We start from the raw sequence: 16,217 nt of genomic DNA, 5'->3' as shown, positions 1-16,217 counted from the left end.
CCTTTCATTCAACTTTCAACTGCTTGTAAATGTCATTTTGTTTAATGCTTTAGACTGTGGAAAACACAATAAAGCAGCCAGCAGGGAACAAGTTCAGGCTTTTTTCCTTTTATAGATCACTTCTAAATAAAGCTCCCTGGATTTACTGCCCAGCAAGTGGCCACATTGTTCCTGTGAATAGCTGAGGTGGGGAGTGGTGGAAACAGCTGCTTTTAGGAAGAGAGTTTTCAGCTGAGCCTACGGTCAACTTATTTAGGCAAGAGGCAGTAAGGAGAGGGAGATAGTGACACCATTCCTGGGCATAATTTAAAACACAGAGCTTAAGTAAAATAAAGAGTTCTCCTTTTTATTAAAAGGCACATCAATCTGACCAAAACAATTTGCATTAGCTAGCAGCTTCATTAAGTTCCCTTGCTCACAGTGTCCAAGGAGTAGCTGGATTTTAAATTCAGTATCAGCCTACGTGAAGGTTCTCAGGTTCGAGCACTTGCACTAAGCTCCCTCCAGGGCAAGGGATTGAGGCTTTACTTTCTCTGCTGTTAATTCTCCTTTGGTGGCGAGAGTCAGGGGTGTAAGGAAATACTGACTGACTAACCCTAAACTGGAAGGGTAACTTAAAATATCAAATCCCACCCTGTGAAAAGCAAGAAAAACTGTTTCACAACCATCAACAGAGATGGTTTCCTGGACAGCATCATCCCTAACTGCTCCCTGGTCTGCAAACAAACCACACCAGCTGCTCCAGCAGTGTGTGTAAAAGGTTTCCTCCCAATTCCTTCAGTGCTACTCCTTTTAGCCCCCCACTATTTCCTAGACAGAAGGGCCTTGGAGAATAGTGGCTGTGGAGAGATTTGGGTTTTGCAGCTCTGGGAAAAGCCTCTCTCACTCCCCAGCAACCAGCTGTATTTTTGTCCAAAACATTATCTGAGAAGGGACCTAGTCTTTTGGGTTTCTAAACACGCTGCCTGTGTTTACAAAATAGCCGACAGAATACTAGACCAAGGAATGGCAGCAATAGTTGAGTCTCCTTTAGAAGATAGCCCAGTGTCTGAATAAGTAAGAATGAAACTTCCCAAGGCATAGTGGAGTGTGCTGGTCACCACCAAGAGCAGACCTGCTTTAGCCACATTTCCAGGAAGTGGTTTGAACACAAGCCCCAGAGACATTCTACTTTTAAAATCCACTGCATCTCTACAGCCAGCCACTCCTGGAGCAGTTCAGGACTGGCTTTTTCAGCGTTTCCTACAAGAGCATCCCATCTACTGTCCTTCCTCAGTGGTCCTGAGGACATGTCTTCCTGGTGTGACCAAGCTGGTGGCAAATGCCACAGGTCCGTTGTCTCTTGGGAGTAGGTCCTTTTTCAGAAGAGAGATTACTTGGTCTTTTAGCTTTGCTTCCTGACCCTCTTAAGTGCCCGTCGCTCCTGAATTGGTTTGAAGAGAAGGCTCCAGCAGTTCCTACAGAGAGAGAGAGAGAGACAGACAGACTGACAGTTGGTTCTAAGCAGTTTAACACCATGTGAGCCACAGAAATAGGGGAAGAATGACAAGTCCAGATGCAGGGGACATGGCCAGGGAATTTGGGTCCATTTAAATGTTTTATTAATCCCACTACTCAAAAGTGTTCAAGAAATTAAAGATGCATCTGTTCTGTTTGGATTTATATGCTCTCGGGCAGCATCTTGCAGCTCTGGGCTAGTGCACGAGATCAAAATGGGAAGCTACCTCAGTAATTAGTTTAAACTATACGAAGTCCAAACTGTAAACAGCAAAAATAATACAGTCGACTTGACTTCAGCTAATTTCACTTTTCCCCCCTAAGTTTGCTTAAAAAAAAATTGGATATTTAAGGGTCACATTAAATACTTGAGTCCCTTTTAAAAAAAAAACTTTCTGTACCTACTATAAGTGAAATGATTTGTACAAACATCTTTTTTCAGCTCCTCCTACTTTGTAATTTGCCAGCACTCCAGGAATAGTCACTTTCACCATTCCCCCCAATACGGTCAGTTTCTCTGTTGCTGAAGAGACTATTAAGAATAAAAGGGAACCGGAAAAAAAACCCTTCCTTTTAAAAAAAAATAAAAAAGGAATAAAAGGATTCCAGATAGGATTTAAAGTTTTAAAAATAGCCAACTGTACCCCTTTAACATTTGATTCCCTCAGTTGTCCCTCTGAGGAAGATTTGATGCTGCCCTACCTGGCAGTTTTAGCTCTTCCCATTAAGTAGAAATACAAGAGGGAGGATGATCCACATTTAATGGAGCTTAAACAGAGGTGGTGGGATGAAGTGCAGCTCCAGTGCCAGCAGAGGGCACAGAAGCACCAAATTGATGCCCACTCCCCTTTTCAAGTTCTCATCCACTCAGAAACAGATTTCCTGAAAACAGGTATTTCCAGCTGGCAGCACATCCCCAACCTATGAAGGTTAGGAAAGGTCAAGAGCTCTGTGCCTTGAACTGTGCCTTTGAAATGAATACCCACGCAGCTTACCACAGCCAGCCATGAGAAGTCCCGTTACCTGAATAAATCTGTTCCGGGCTAAATTGTATCGGGGTACCTGTCACATACCCTGCTCTAGCTCAGTCAAAGGGACAGCAATTTAAGACAGAATTCTGAGTTTCCTTATTGTTACAAAGAACCAGGTAAGATTTTTAGACTAAATGGACAGTTCTTTAAAGGACAAATCTAATGCATTTCAGACGAGTTACCTTACAGCAGCCCGAGTCCCTCTGCCAAGTTCTGTAGCTCTGCAGTCCTTTTCCTGTTTTTATCTGAAGTTTTTGAAGAATGTGCCTGAGGGGTGCCCAATATCTCCCTTCAGTTCAGCTTTAACACACAGCCCCCAGCCATTACATCTCACCCAAACCCCAACTCCGAGCACAAGCCCATCCTCACCTGGGGCCATGTTTTCATCCACCCACTGGAAGAAGCCGCACTGCTGCTCTCTCGGCTTTGGGCAGGTGTGGAACTGACGCCCTTTATTGGGTCCCTCCTTTTGGACTGTGCGTGTGATGGCCGGCTGATCGCACTTACACATCGTGCCACTGCCCCCTCCTCCCGAGTCAAAACCATTGCTTCCATAGCGGCCCAGACCTCTTCCTCCTCCAAGGCTCCTGAAGCTTCCTGGAGGCCTTTCACCCAAGGAATCGGGGGGTGCAGCAAAGCTCCTGTGGGTTACGCTGTTTCCATCATCTGATTGTTGATCGGCCCAGAGGAAGAAGTTGCAGCTGCCAGCACTGCATTTATAGAACTGCCTGCCCTGGTTGGGCCCTTCTTTACGCACCGTGAGCAATGCTGCCTCCTCCCTACAGTTGCACACCACTGCATTGTTCTCAGCAGCAGCAGGAGCTGGATGACTAGCAGCTCTGGGTGCCCTTGCTACACCAGAGTTTGTGGTAGGCCTCATGTGACCATTCTCATAGCTGGCCATGCGGTTAAGGGACTGGTTGACTTGTAGGTAGTTAGCTGGCCGGTTGACTGACTGTACCGGTCTGGATGGTCCTTGTAAATATTTCAGGTCCAAGATCTCTCTCAACATCTCATCGCAACCTCCAATACAGCCAACAAATTCCAGTGGCAGCAGGGGTGGAACGCTACCTCGCTTGAACTTAAATTTCAGCCTAAATGAAAAAATCCGTATCTCAGATCAGAGTTCTCCCCCTCTTGATTCTCAAGGTTCCAGCAAAGACATGGAGGTCCCACCATGCTTATTCTATTCTACCTGCCCTCCTGGCCTGGTGCTGCACCCATCATTCTTCCAGTCTAGGAGGAATGGACTGCACTGCTTTGGAGGCCAGTCAATGTTGCTTTTAAAGCGACCATAGCCAGATGAATCATCCTCCTCAGACCATCACGGGACAGGGCAGTTGTGTGTGTCTGTATGTAACGAATGATACTCACCTATGAACCGGATGGGGTTTACACACAGCGCAAACACTGTCATCCTTGCTGACTTCCAGCACAGATTCAGGAAACCACACAGCTGCTTTACAGTTAGGATAGTTCATGCAGCCCAGATAAAAGCTGTGGAGGAGTAAAGGGTTAGTATGAGGAAGAAGAATAATCAAGAGAACTCTTCAGCTACACACCTTATGGGACAAGGATCAGCAACCCACTGTTAAAGACAAGCATAAATAGGCTGTTTTATAAAAACTATCATGTGCTTCCAGAATTGCGGCTCCACTGGGTATGCACAGCTCTTATCGTTCATGGCATCTGAACTTTGGCCTTATGCCCAGGGCCCTGGAGGCACAGGGCAGTGGCATAACCACACCCCTTGTCATTGTAGTTCAGATGCCCTGTGAGGGGGAGAAGGGCTGGGTGAGTGCTCTACCCTACGCTGAGCTACAAGGGAGCCACACAACATCAACACACCGAGCTGTGGTCAGCTTAACAGAGATCACTGACCCGCCATTCTTCTTGCTCTTCAGGACCATGTCACTGTTGCACTGTGGACATTTCCGAATGGAAACGGGCATTGCTGGGTAGATCTCCTCTTGCTGCTCAAGTGCCCTTACTTCTCCGAAATACTGAGATAAAGCCTGATCCAACCTGGAAAGAACCACACACAGTCGCATTGGTTCCCTCTGCCAGGAGCATTTACATTTGCTCCCATTTTCCATACGACGGAGATGGTGGGCGAGTAGCTGCTCCCGCAGCTGGGCTCCAGCGAACTTCACAATAAGTCCATTTAGGAACGTCATGAGGACAAAAATGCGTCCATTTCAGTCATGGTGTGGGTGCAACTCCAGAGGTCAGCACAGACTGGCACCTTCCGACACCAGCTCCAAAGCTGCCCACCAGGCACACAGCATCAGCATTCAGACTCCATCCCTCCTCTTGGAAACACCTATGCACGTCATGGAAATAAGCTCTGACGTGATCAGAGCCCCAGACATGAAGCTAAGTCCTCTACTTTCCTGGCTCCTGTTCTCGGAGACTGCAGAGACAAAGCGTGGGGTTTCCTGATACTCACTTGTTGGCTTTGGCCACGGCTTCAGTGAAGACTTTCTGGTACTTCTCAATCTGCTGCCTCAGCACCACAAATTTGTCCTTCTTCCCCTCACAAATCAGCTTCAGATCAGCCTCCAGCTCAGCACGAAGGTCAGGTTTTGACATCTCGTAGCCCATGGAATCGTAGCCTGAGGAACGATACCTTGCTTTAAGTGAAAGGAAGGGATAGCAAAGGCATTTGCCCTCCTAATTACAATCAACATCCTTACCTTCTACCAGCCCCATGCCCAGGTGCCCCGGAAGGAACCTCTGATCTGGAGTAAGCCCCACGTACATCCGTGACTTGATGGTCTCGATGTGCTCGGCGTGAGTGGCATCAGTCCCTGAAAGTCATTGTGCAGTCATTTAATAGCTGGCATGAACAAACCATCGGGGCTCTACAAGCTGATATTTACTAATGTAGCGACTTGGGATGCTAAATACAGGCGCAAATTTATCACAATGGGCAAGTGCAGGCCCATGCTGCCCTCAACCCCCACTGACTCCAATGCCAATTGTAAGGGAGCCTGGGAGGGCACAACTGGGCCCTAAACAGACTGAGATGGGAAGTAAAGTTGTATCTCCAGTGAGCTAAACTGCAATCTGCAGAGTCCTATATAGACTCCATACTTGGCCTTTAGATCTTCCCCCTTCCATTACTTTGGGAATGCAAGTGTCCACAGAATGTCTTTTATCTTGTATCAGCTGTATTTAGAGAATTCTCCACCTGGTGGAAGAGAGAGACCATTACAGCTACAGATTTAACAGAGGACCACGAAAGGGGGAAGAGGTATACCAACTCCATTCTGCTAAAGACAGCATGAGGTCACATAGTCCCATATGATGCAGATACTGACCGATGCCATGTTTCTCCATGAGTGAAATGAGATCAGCTTCCGTGAGGAGTTGGGGTGGGCTGGTCTCCCCATCCACCATCTCGACTGTGGTGGGCTGAAAGCGAGACCCTCTCTCATACACTGGGAGAACCTGAAGGACAGAGAGAAGTACAAACTCCAATGAAACAACCTTCTGCAACATTTGTTTAATAGAATTTAAAAATCCAAAGCAGGCGTGGGTCTAGGGGTACTGCATTGTACTGTTCTGCAGGAGGCTCATGTCTCATTCCCTGGGGAACACAGACAGGAGCCTGTTCACCAGCTTTTAGATTCATAACTGCTACCAATTCCAAGGCTGGACTCTGTCTTAAAGAGATACCACACAAATCCAAAGAGTTTGAGGGTGAGAGTTTGCTTGCTTTCCCCTACATCCTTAAGCATTCAGCCATACAACTGTTCTGCTCTGAAACATCAGTAACCAAATTTGTCCTTAGACCCTGAAGCACAGACTGCTCACTTAAAGAATTAGAACGGAGACATTCCTCTCTCAACAACCTTGTCTTCCCAACGAACTGGTCAAGAACAGCCACTTGGTTATACTGCTGTTCAACTTTCTTAACAGCTTTTACTCCAGATTGAGCGCAGCATGCTCAACGTCTGGGAAGAAAAAGTGGGCCCAGCATTGTTCAACAGTGACCTCTTTTGGCAAGTGAAGGGAAAGCACCAAGTTTGCAAAAAAACAAACAATCAGGTCCTCATGCAGACCAGTGACATGGTCCCTTCCTCAGGAGGTCAAATGAGGGAGGGGGAAGGGAATTGAGCAATCAAAACTGCCAAAATGAGCTGCAGGTCTTCAGGTGAGAGATGAACCTCAGGGTAGAACAACAATTGGAACAAGGGAGTTCTCAATGGAAGTTCTGCAGGTAATCTGACAGCAGAATTTGGCCCTTAAGCGTTTACACATCAGCATGGAGCCAAGGCAAGCTTAACTACTGAGTAACACTAAACCCAGTTGCATCTTGTAATGACCCCTCCCCAATTTACCATCTCCCATACACTTTGATCAAAATGGTTACCTTGTCACTCCACTTCTCATAAGGATAGACATCCAGATAGTTTCTGGCCAGGATCATTAGTCCATGAGCAACAAATCGCTCATTAGCAATGTCAATCTCCACAGTTGTTTCTTGTCCCTTGGCATCCTGGGAGCAGCAAGCCAAAAAGTGACGCACAATGAATTCATACAGTCGCTGGTCATTCCCCTAAGACCACACATGAAGAGAAGAGGGTCAGGAGTCTTCTCCAAATAAAGGACACCACACTCACACAAATATAGGTTTAAGAGCCCTCTTTCAGAACACAAGTCCCTTGGGACCAGAAGTGAAGACATCAAGAGGAATCCAGTAGAAGTGCAGATCAGAGCAAGAGATTAAGAGTCAAGAGACGTGGGTTCTATTCCTAGCTATACCACTAACCTTGTTAGGCAAGTCATTTAGCCTCTGTGCTTTTGTTTTCCCACCCATAAAATACACCTAATAGGTACTTGTACACCTCTGTTAAGAATGAAGATCTTTCCATGAAAGGGACTTTAGTGTTATAATAATTACTCCCCCCCCCCGCCCCCCGATACAAAGCATAACTTTAAAACATCACTTGCTTCAGGTTGTCAAGTGGTTTAGGTCCCTATGCCTTTTAAAAAAAAAGTGTCTATAAGGAAAAGGTCCAGTATGCACTGAAAGCAGCATCTCCTCTGTGTTGGGACTAATGAGGAAATGTAACTAGGGGCAGTGAACAGTTTTAGGATAAGCAAAGAGAACCTCCACTGAAAATCTGATGTGGACTTCAAAAGTCAAAGCTTGGAAGTGGGTAAGAGGTGCATATTTCCAGCTTCGATTTTCTATAGCACCTAGTATTTTCCAGCCAGGTTTCTGTGCAGAAACATTTATGATCAGGACAGCATATTTTAGAAAGGCTCTTTCAAGAGATAAACGCACTTTTGAAGATATGGAAAGTCTAATTCAATTTGCTAATATATGCACAGCAAGCCCCTGTCTGTTATAATCACCATGATACCCAGTCACTGATAAGGTGCATTGTCAATAGCAGAAATCGTGCTAGTGACTCAACTCCGCTCTGTGTTAGACTCACCTGCAGGTTACATGTATATTTAGTGGGGTGAATGGGAGGGTGAGCCTGATCAGATTTGGTCCCATTCCGAGGGGTTGGCCCACCCCGGTCTAGAATCCCCTGTGCAAAGGCTCCCCAGTTGGGGTCTTGGGTCTGCTGTTGCACCAAAGAGGTGAGGTTTAGGTCTTTGGGGAAAATGTTGGTCTCAGTTCGGGGATAGCTTATGTACCTTAGAGACAAAAAGAAAAACGAATAACCACACTGGATGCTAACCAGTCACCGTTCCTCTTGTGGGCTTGTCCCATTTTTGATTAAAGGTCTGCTATTCTGTAAAAGGTATTTAATTCCAGCACATCCAGGTCTGGAATTCTTACCCTTGAGTGTAGAGCTTTTCTGCTATTTTCATGGTTTCTTTGGCATTTATTTTTAGCTTGCGGGAAGCCAGCTTCTCGAGTTCCTGTGTCATAAAGAGACAGAGAAGAATGGGAATATTTGCCGCACAAACCTGAACAGTCACTCAAACTCATTTTCAATGCTCCTTTAAAAAAAAAAAATCTTTTTAGCATCATCATATCAAACATACCACAGTGTCTAGTGCCAGGGGCCTCCATTTGCTCTTCGGTTTGCTCCCAATCTCGACAACAGTGGCCACTGGATCCTAAGCACAGAGCACGCAGAAAGGAAAATCAAACTGAAGTGTCTATATGGAGTGCTGTTCAAAGGTTCCCATGAGGCATCAGCTGCTGTCTAATGCTTTTGCCAACCAGAAGGAAAGAGGTAGAAATGCTTGTTTGATGCTGGACCCTATATGTTTGACAAGGTTTCCTACCTCCATACACATGTGGTAGAGAACAAGGCATGCTGTGTGGTTAAAGAGTCGGTTCCTCTTCCAGTTGAAGTCTACCATGCCATCCTCATGTTCATGGGCCACTGCATTGAAAAGGAGGTCACTACATCAGAGAGATGGTACAAAGTAAGACTGCACTGGCTAGACAGGTAAGGAAAGAGGGCCATAGAAAACTTGCATACTTTTGGGAAACCTTCCAAACTGCTGAATGACCACGGCAAGGGAAGGGGGAAAAAAAAAAAAAAATCACACATCTGTAGCAATGTTTGTGTATTACACAAAAGCATCTCCCTCATTCATGTTTTTCAGTAAAGCTGTGTTTTGTTTCCTTTTCAAAAGCGCTGAACCCTGTCAGACACTGAGAGCACTGCACTATTGTCCCAGAACATACCTTTAATTTTATAGAAGGCCTCGGGAACAAAGGCCTGGATGGCTTTAAATCTTTCTACCACAAATCCCAGAGTTGGGAACTGACAGCTACCATAGCTGATCAACTGCTCAGCTAAAACGTCGGGGAAGAGCTTCTGGAGCCTCAAGGTCTGGAATCTGGTGAAGGCAGCACCTGGAAGAAAACAAAAAAGGGATTTTAAAGTTGGGATAATAATTTTAAAAAGTAATCACACTACCTGCAAGTTTGGTTTCTGTTACTCAACTAACACGAAATGCAGAGGCCCAGCAAGTGTTACATAAATAGTTAAGAACCTAACAGCTCCTTCAAAGAGCAACTATTTTATTGGAAACAACTGAGTGAAGGCATGATCCATTTGCAAATTTCTGTCTCATGTCACAGGGATATGCAAACGGATGATTTTGAACCACTATCACCTGCTGTGCTTTGGAAGAATAAACAATGAGAGGTTGATGCCCGCTTTTTATCCTGGAACTAACACGATAACCTAGAGAAGTTTAGATACTTTAAGGATAGCAAGGCAATGAACGCTCCCGGAAATCAATTACCTGCCAGGGCAATTTTATAGAATCCCTTAAAGGAGAGATTTAGAGAGCAGCAAACACTTAGCTACTGCCCACCCTAGCTTCGTACCTATCCTAAGGTCCAGCTCCTGTCTGACATCCACAGCATCACTAATGTTCTGATCAGGTTGGACGAGGTTCTCGCAGGCTCCTCTTATGGCACGAGGAGTGATCTCGGAAAAGCGGGCTCGGAACACCTGAAGGCTTGGCTTCACTGTCAACCAGAAAGAGGGATCAAACATGATTTTCAACCCAATGGCAGAGACTGAATACTCAGTGATTTCCTTTAAAACTATCGGTAGTAGAACCAGAACCAGTTTAAGCTTTCAAAGTAACGCCATTCAAGTTAGACGACATATATAGGCTGATCTGGAATCCAAAAATAAAGTCCTTTGTAGACCATTGAAGCTTTATAATGTCCTAGTAAGTTTCACTGATTTCACTCTTGTAAATCTAGTAAAAAAACAACAAAAAACCACACACATCTAGTAAGTGTGGGCCATTTTTATATCTTTGCCGTCAAAAGGATCCAGATGATGGTTTCCAATGACACCCTTCTGTAATCACAAGTGCAGTCTGCAGCTTCCAAAATTGGTCTAGAGTTATAACATAAATGGAAAAATGCTTACAAGGCCTCTAGCAGTGAAAGAGAGGGACAGAAGGAGAAGCTCATTTACTTCTTTGGAGAGAGCAGAACCTAAGTTACTCCTGCTGGGTCATCTTAATGTGACTACATTCACACTCCCCGTCTCATCTCTTTACATCATCTGGGAAGTGAACAGGCCCAGTGACAATTAAGCAAGCCTAGATGGAATTTCACTGTATGGGTAGAAAGATGTATTTACAATACAGCTGAGAAAATTCTGTGTTCACTTCTGATACCCACCAGTACCACAGAGAGCCAAGACGAGCTTTTACACCTTGACTGCAAGTTCTGTCCAACTTAAACTGTATATTTTGGTTATGACAGCAATAAATGTGTTGGACAAAAAACCCTCACTAACGTTAACCCTGTCCATACCAGTTGTGCTGCCTCCACCCACCAAGACGCCATTAAAATCAATGGACTGTAAATGTAGCCCGGTTGCTAGTGATGTGTTACATTAACACATCCCTGGTACAGTCAACACCACAGCCAGTGCATTCTACTTGGATCTACTGCAAACATTCAGCAGCAACCTTTGGAGTTACATTACTGAACAAGGTATGTTTTTAGTCAGCATTTCAAAGAATGAAACAGTAAGTCCTCCACCCACCAGCTTTGCAAACATGGATTATTTCAAAACCAATGTTCTCTCCTTCTCGATCGCAGTCGGTCCAGATCACCAGAGCCTGGCACTGCTGGGCTTCTCGTTCTAGGGTTTTCTGAGATGAGAGAATGGCACAGCATGAGACACAGCAGGTCACTTATCATGCCATCTAATTTAGTCCAGGAGTGACTCACCAACAGCAACGTCAACAGTCTAACTTGATCTTGAAATGGAATGCATATCCATAGCGACAAATTTATTATAGTGAATTGTTCTGATTTTCCATTTTATTACATGCAACATATCCCATTCCTCCAGGTACATCGCAGAGTAATGCTACTGTATTTTATTTTAACCTTACTGACTGCAGAGATGTATGTGCACACGAGACCACCATTTGTGTGCTTTTTCCTCTCTGTTGTGCATATAGCTGAAATTAACCGCATTGGCTGCTCTGCAGATTTTCAGCTAAAATATAATTTTATTCATACAAAACACATCAGAAAGAGTAGGACCTCATTAATTTTCCCTAAGCTAATTAGGGGAGCGTTCAGGTATTGTACTAATTTCTTGGTTGTAAATGGGTGCTGGAGTAACATTGTATGAGAGAAGCTCCACATGGCCATTTATGAGAACAAGATTTGTATCTCACGAGGTTAGTAAGTGAGCAAACAGGTTTTGATGACTATAGTAAATACTCATTTATCTGCATCCATTTTATTCAGAAATAGTCATTATCTAAATCTGGATTGTGTCCCTTAATAAGTTTTATTAAACACAGGACTTTCCAATGTAATCTAGATGGAACTGGGGCCATTAATACCTTGATTCCTACAGAGTGGATTCTACTTTAAATAAATCAGTCCTTTGACCTGACTAACTAATTGTGCTTAGGCTAGGAAACTAAGTTCAAAGGCAGACAGCATGTATAGACTGAAGAATGTGAGTGAAAATATTTATGTTGGCTACAGTCCCAGAGAGCTAAAGGTTATGGACAGAGGTCCAGTCCTCTCTCTGTCTGCATCAATATTTGTGAAACATGTCACTAATATTTGAGTATCAGGTAGCCTTTTACAAGCACATACCTTAATATCCACAAAGTTTTCAGGGCAATATTTCTCAATTTCAGCTTCAAAGAGTACAAGTGGGTTGCAGCTATGCCTGGGGAAGAGATGATAAACAGCACGACTTAACGTACAAAATAAATCAAAACATTCACAAGAGATTACCTGGTAATTTCTGTCTCTTGTGTTCTGATGAAGTGCCACAATGGTGGTTACAGTGGCAGTATTACTGTCCTTATCACTGGTACACATACACATTAGCCAGTTCATTAATTGTCATAAATTACGTTCCACAGGCTGACCTTGAAAGGCTCATTGCACTGCACATCTCAGCATAAAAAAAGATGACAAGCATCATGTCACCAGCTCTCTCAGATCAGTGGTACTAACCATTTGCGAAATGGCATCTTAAAGTCATGAGCCAGTAAATGTCCCGAAACAGAGGTCATCGCCACAGTAACATTCTGTAGGAAATGGATCAAGACAATTAGTTTCTAACAGTTGTTTCTGTTTTGCTAAAGCCTGCTTATGTTGGTGTCCATGAGCTCCAGACACATCACTTTCATTTGATGGATCAAACACATCAGTTTCTAGTCAATTATATCTGCCTTGCTTCTACTGACATAATAGTTTTCCCTTCCAGCCACAGCTGAGCATTGTTCACACATTATCATATATATAATCCTGGAATTCTGAATATATGAGTGATCAGACGGAAAATGCCTCCTTGACTTAATAGCATGTATGCAGAGCTTTTCATCGGTGGATATCAGAATGCTATTTTACAGATGGGAAAACCAGGGCAAAGAGATGTAAAGTGCCTTCAGGCCACACTGGAGATCAGTGGCAGAGCCAGACATAGAAGTCAGATCTCCTGACTCTTAGACCAGGCCCTTAACCACTGAACCTTACTATATCTGTAGGAGATAAAGATAGCACAACACTAATAGTGGGAAAGACATTTCCTCTACATGTTCAAATGAAAACTTGAGATCTCAGTTTCACAGTAATTTGGTCATTCTTCATATACACATTCCTTGCACAGATATTTCCATTACTGAATACATAATTCTGTCCCATTTTGGTTAATGTTTTCATTAGATAATCAATCAGTATTTTGTGTTTCCCTAAACCAGAAGGGTTATAGAGCGTTATGAAGAAAAGATGGAACCCTACCTGGCCAAACATATGATAGTCATATTCATAGATCTTGTTGAATTTGGAAAACCCTTCTCTCTAGGCAAAAAATGGAAAAGATGTTTAAAAAATTGCTCCCCCACAAAAAAAACCAATGACCCAAATCAACGTTCACAAACAACAGTTATAGCAGAAACCATGGAAATACGTGGCAAATGAAAAACAGGCTGCTGGTGTTCAGGTGTGCAATCATTTTTCAGTGACTTAAATAAGATCTAGAGGAAAGGCAGGCTGGATGGAAAGGATACCGGCCATTTATAGAAACATTTGACACTTAACGGTGCTTTACAGCGTCAGAGCACTGTACAACACCCCTGAGAGATATGTAAGATTGAAAACAGGTGCAAGGAGATTGTATTGAACAAGTCGCTCAGTTAGCCAGTGGCACAGCTGAGATTTAACTCTTTGGATGAAGACTGAAAAATATTCCAAGTTCCCAATGAACTGTCAGCCTACAAAAACGACACATAATTTAGCAAACACTGTTCTGAGTGTATCCTCCACTTATCAAGGTTTGTAGAGGCTTCTAGATTGGGCCCAAACATTTCACATTATCTTCTTTGGAAGCATATCGTTATCTAGATTGAGTCAGACCATCAATTCTCAAGTAATCAATTTTTCTTTTACTTCTGTTATATCTTTCAGCCTAGGATCTGCCTGCACTTTTATAAACATTAAGCCTCCCAGCACCCTGCCACAAGGATATTAGACCTATTTTACATAAGGGTAGATTGAGGTACTGAGAGGTTACGTGAATTGACCATTGTCACATAACAATGGCTTCCTTGACCACGGGATGCTGTTCCGGGAAGAAGGACTGCTAAGCAGAGATGGGGTCCATCTATCAAGGAAAGGGAAGAGCATATTTGGATACAGACTGGCTAACCTAGCGAGGAGGGCTCTAAACTAAGTTTGACAGAGGCAGATGACAAAAGGCCATAGGTAAGTCAAAAACATGGAGACCTGGGAAGAGGGTCGGATCTGGCGGGAGCATGGGCTGTTATAGCAGGGATGAGGGAGAGACAAGAGAACATACAGGGGAAATCAAATCAGTATCTTAGATATCTGTATGTTAATATAAGAAGTGTGGGGAATAAGCAGGAAATTGAAATGCCAGTTAATAAACACAACGATGACATAGTTGGCATCACAGAGGTGGGATAATGCGCATGACTGGAATATTGGTATAGAGGGGTATAGCTTGCTCAGGAAGGGGACAAAGGAAGGTGTTGCCTTATATCAATGGCAGAGCAGGAACAGAACATTGAGGTCTCTGCTCTAACCATTAAATCATATTCACTGCGTTAAAAACTTAAGCCACTGGAATTTGATAAGCAATAACAGCATTGCAAGAAGCAGCATTTTTGACCTGCTAAACCAATTGCATTAAATGGCAGAAGGTGCCCGTGGCTGTTTCAGGTTCTAATATTTCTCACATATTCAACAGACTGCAAGTTAGGAATGACAGCAGAAAATTCACCAAGACAGTACCTCACTGCAAACAGACAAGACACAGTCCATTTTTCTGTGCATCGGGAAACCAAGATTAGGACTAAAGAACAGAATTCCAACATTGCTTCTGTCACAAGGGGAAATGAGTCTGGTGTTGTCAGCCTCATCTTGTCCAATATGCATTTGTCCACCTCACCTAACCTGGCACAGTTCATCTTCAGTAGGAATCTGTTTGGGAAAGGCCAGAGACTGGAATAGCACAAGCTGGTAGAGCTCTGCAGAGTGGCCCCCGGTTCTAACAAAACAGGGTGCTGCAGGTCAGGGCTGATTTAAATTGGCACTAAAATGAGGATGCAGCTTGCATATTTCCTGGCTCTAATGGGAGCTCAGGCAGACAATGCAAGCCTTGCATTTTAATGTGATCACATAAAAATAATATCAGCTTTAAATAGTCTCAGTAGTCGTATTTAGACTCTATAGGGCAGCCCCACTACATTATATCTATTTTAAGACAAAATGAATTAACCCAGAAACAACTGAATGATTGGCAAGTACCACCTAACAAGTTGTTTATGTAGCTGGAGAAACAAAGCCCAATTAGAAAGTGACCCAAAAAGAAACCGTTGCTTTTACTCTCTTACCCGCCTCATTCTGCTATTGGAGAGAATATCTGCAATTCCTCTGGCAGCATCATTTTTCTCTGCCACACAAAGGACCTTCTGAATCTTTCGGAATGTCATATCCTCTGCAGCCTGGGAGAAGAGACTCCAGGACTGAGACAACAACCTGACCCCACAGCGGGCAAAAAGCCTGGCCTGAAAGTTCATTTTGAGAGCTGAGGGCAGCTCCCAACTTGCCAAGACATGTTGCTATTTTCTCACACTGCTGCCACTTTCCCGCAATCAGATACCCAACAGGTATCAGTAAAAGTCTTAGGTAAGGATGCCACCTCCAGGAGGCGAGCAACCACTCTAAAGGACCCCAGCGTGATTTTGATGGGGCAGAAGTTAGAGACCCTCAAGCTTCCTCACTGATGTCTGCCAGCAACTCACTGTAAATTCCACCTCACACGTTTTTAAAACTTAAATCAGATGCTAACTCAGCATGTATATCTGAGCTACAAGAGATTTCCAGTCCCCTCCCCAAAAACAATGCAGTATTTACCCCATCACCCATGTCCTTTCCCCACTAGACTCAACCTCCTGAACCCTCCCCCTCTCAGCACAATGGCAAAGGCTCCCCCTCCCCCCTCAGCCCAATAGCAGGGGCGCCCCCTCCTCCTTGAGCCCCCCAGCCAGCCCAATGGCAGGGGCTCCCCCTCCTCCCTGCCCCTCCCCCCTCAGCCCAATGGCAGGGGATCCCCCTCTCCCTGCCCCTCCCCCCTCAGCCCAATGGCAGGGGATCCCCCTCTCCCTGCCCCTCCCCCCTCAGCCCAATGGCAGGGGATCCCCCTCTCCCTGTCCTTCCCCCCTCAGCCC

The 16,217-nt window shown here is 44.4% G+C and overlaps 1 protein-coding gene across 2 annotated transcripts; it reads right to left on the bottom strand.

Moving 5' to 3' along the window:
• Nucleotides 1-325: 325 nt before the first annotated feature.
• Nucleotides 326-15,941, bottom strand: TOP3A (DNA topoisomerase III alpha). 2 transcript variants are annotated; one of them, XM_077827965.1, is made up of 19 exons: nt 15,381-15,941; nt 13,267-13,326; nt 12,481-12,554; nt 12,112-12,187; nt 11,033-11,141; nt 9,847-9,990; nt 9,196-9,366; nt 8,787-8,887; nt 8,541-8,615; nt 8,332-8,414; nt 7,979-8,186; nt 6,907-7,092; nt 5,852-5,981; nt 5,225-5,338; nt 4,978-5,143; nt 4,410-4,553; nt 3,903-4,025; nt 2,898-3,622; nt 326-1,457 (listed from the first exon to the last, which is right to left on the bottom strand). In XM_077827965.1, the coding sequence occupies exons 1-19, from the start codon at nt 15,564-15,566 to the stop codon at nt 1,273-1,275; spliced, it is 3,060 nt and encodes a 1,019-aa protein (XP_077684091.1). In that variant the 5' UTR covers nt 15,567-15,941; the 3' UTR covers nt 326-1,272. The 2 variants fall into 2 exon arrangements, with proteins under 2 accessions (XP_077684091.1, XP_077684092.1); XM_077827966.1 differs by lacking the exon at nt 13,267-13,326.
• Between the last annotated feature and the right edge of the window lie 276 nt (nt 15,942-16,217).

This window comes from Eretmochelys imbricata, chromosome 10 (genome assembly GCF_965152235.1).
Source record: "Eretmochelys imbricata isolate rEreImb1 chromosome 10, rEreImb1.hap1, whole genome shotgun sequence".
Taxonomy (NCBI): Eukaryota; Metazoa; Chordata; order Testudines; family Cheloniidae; genus Eretmochelys; species Eretmochelys imbricata.
This window is presented reverse-complemented; position numbering and strand designations above follow the sequence as displayed.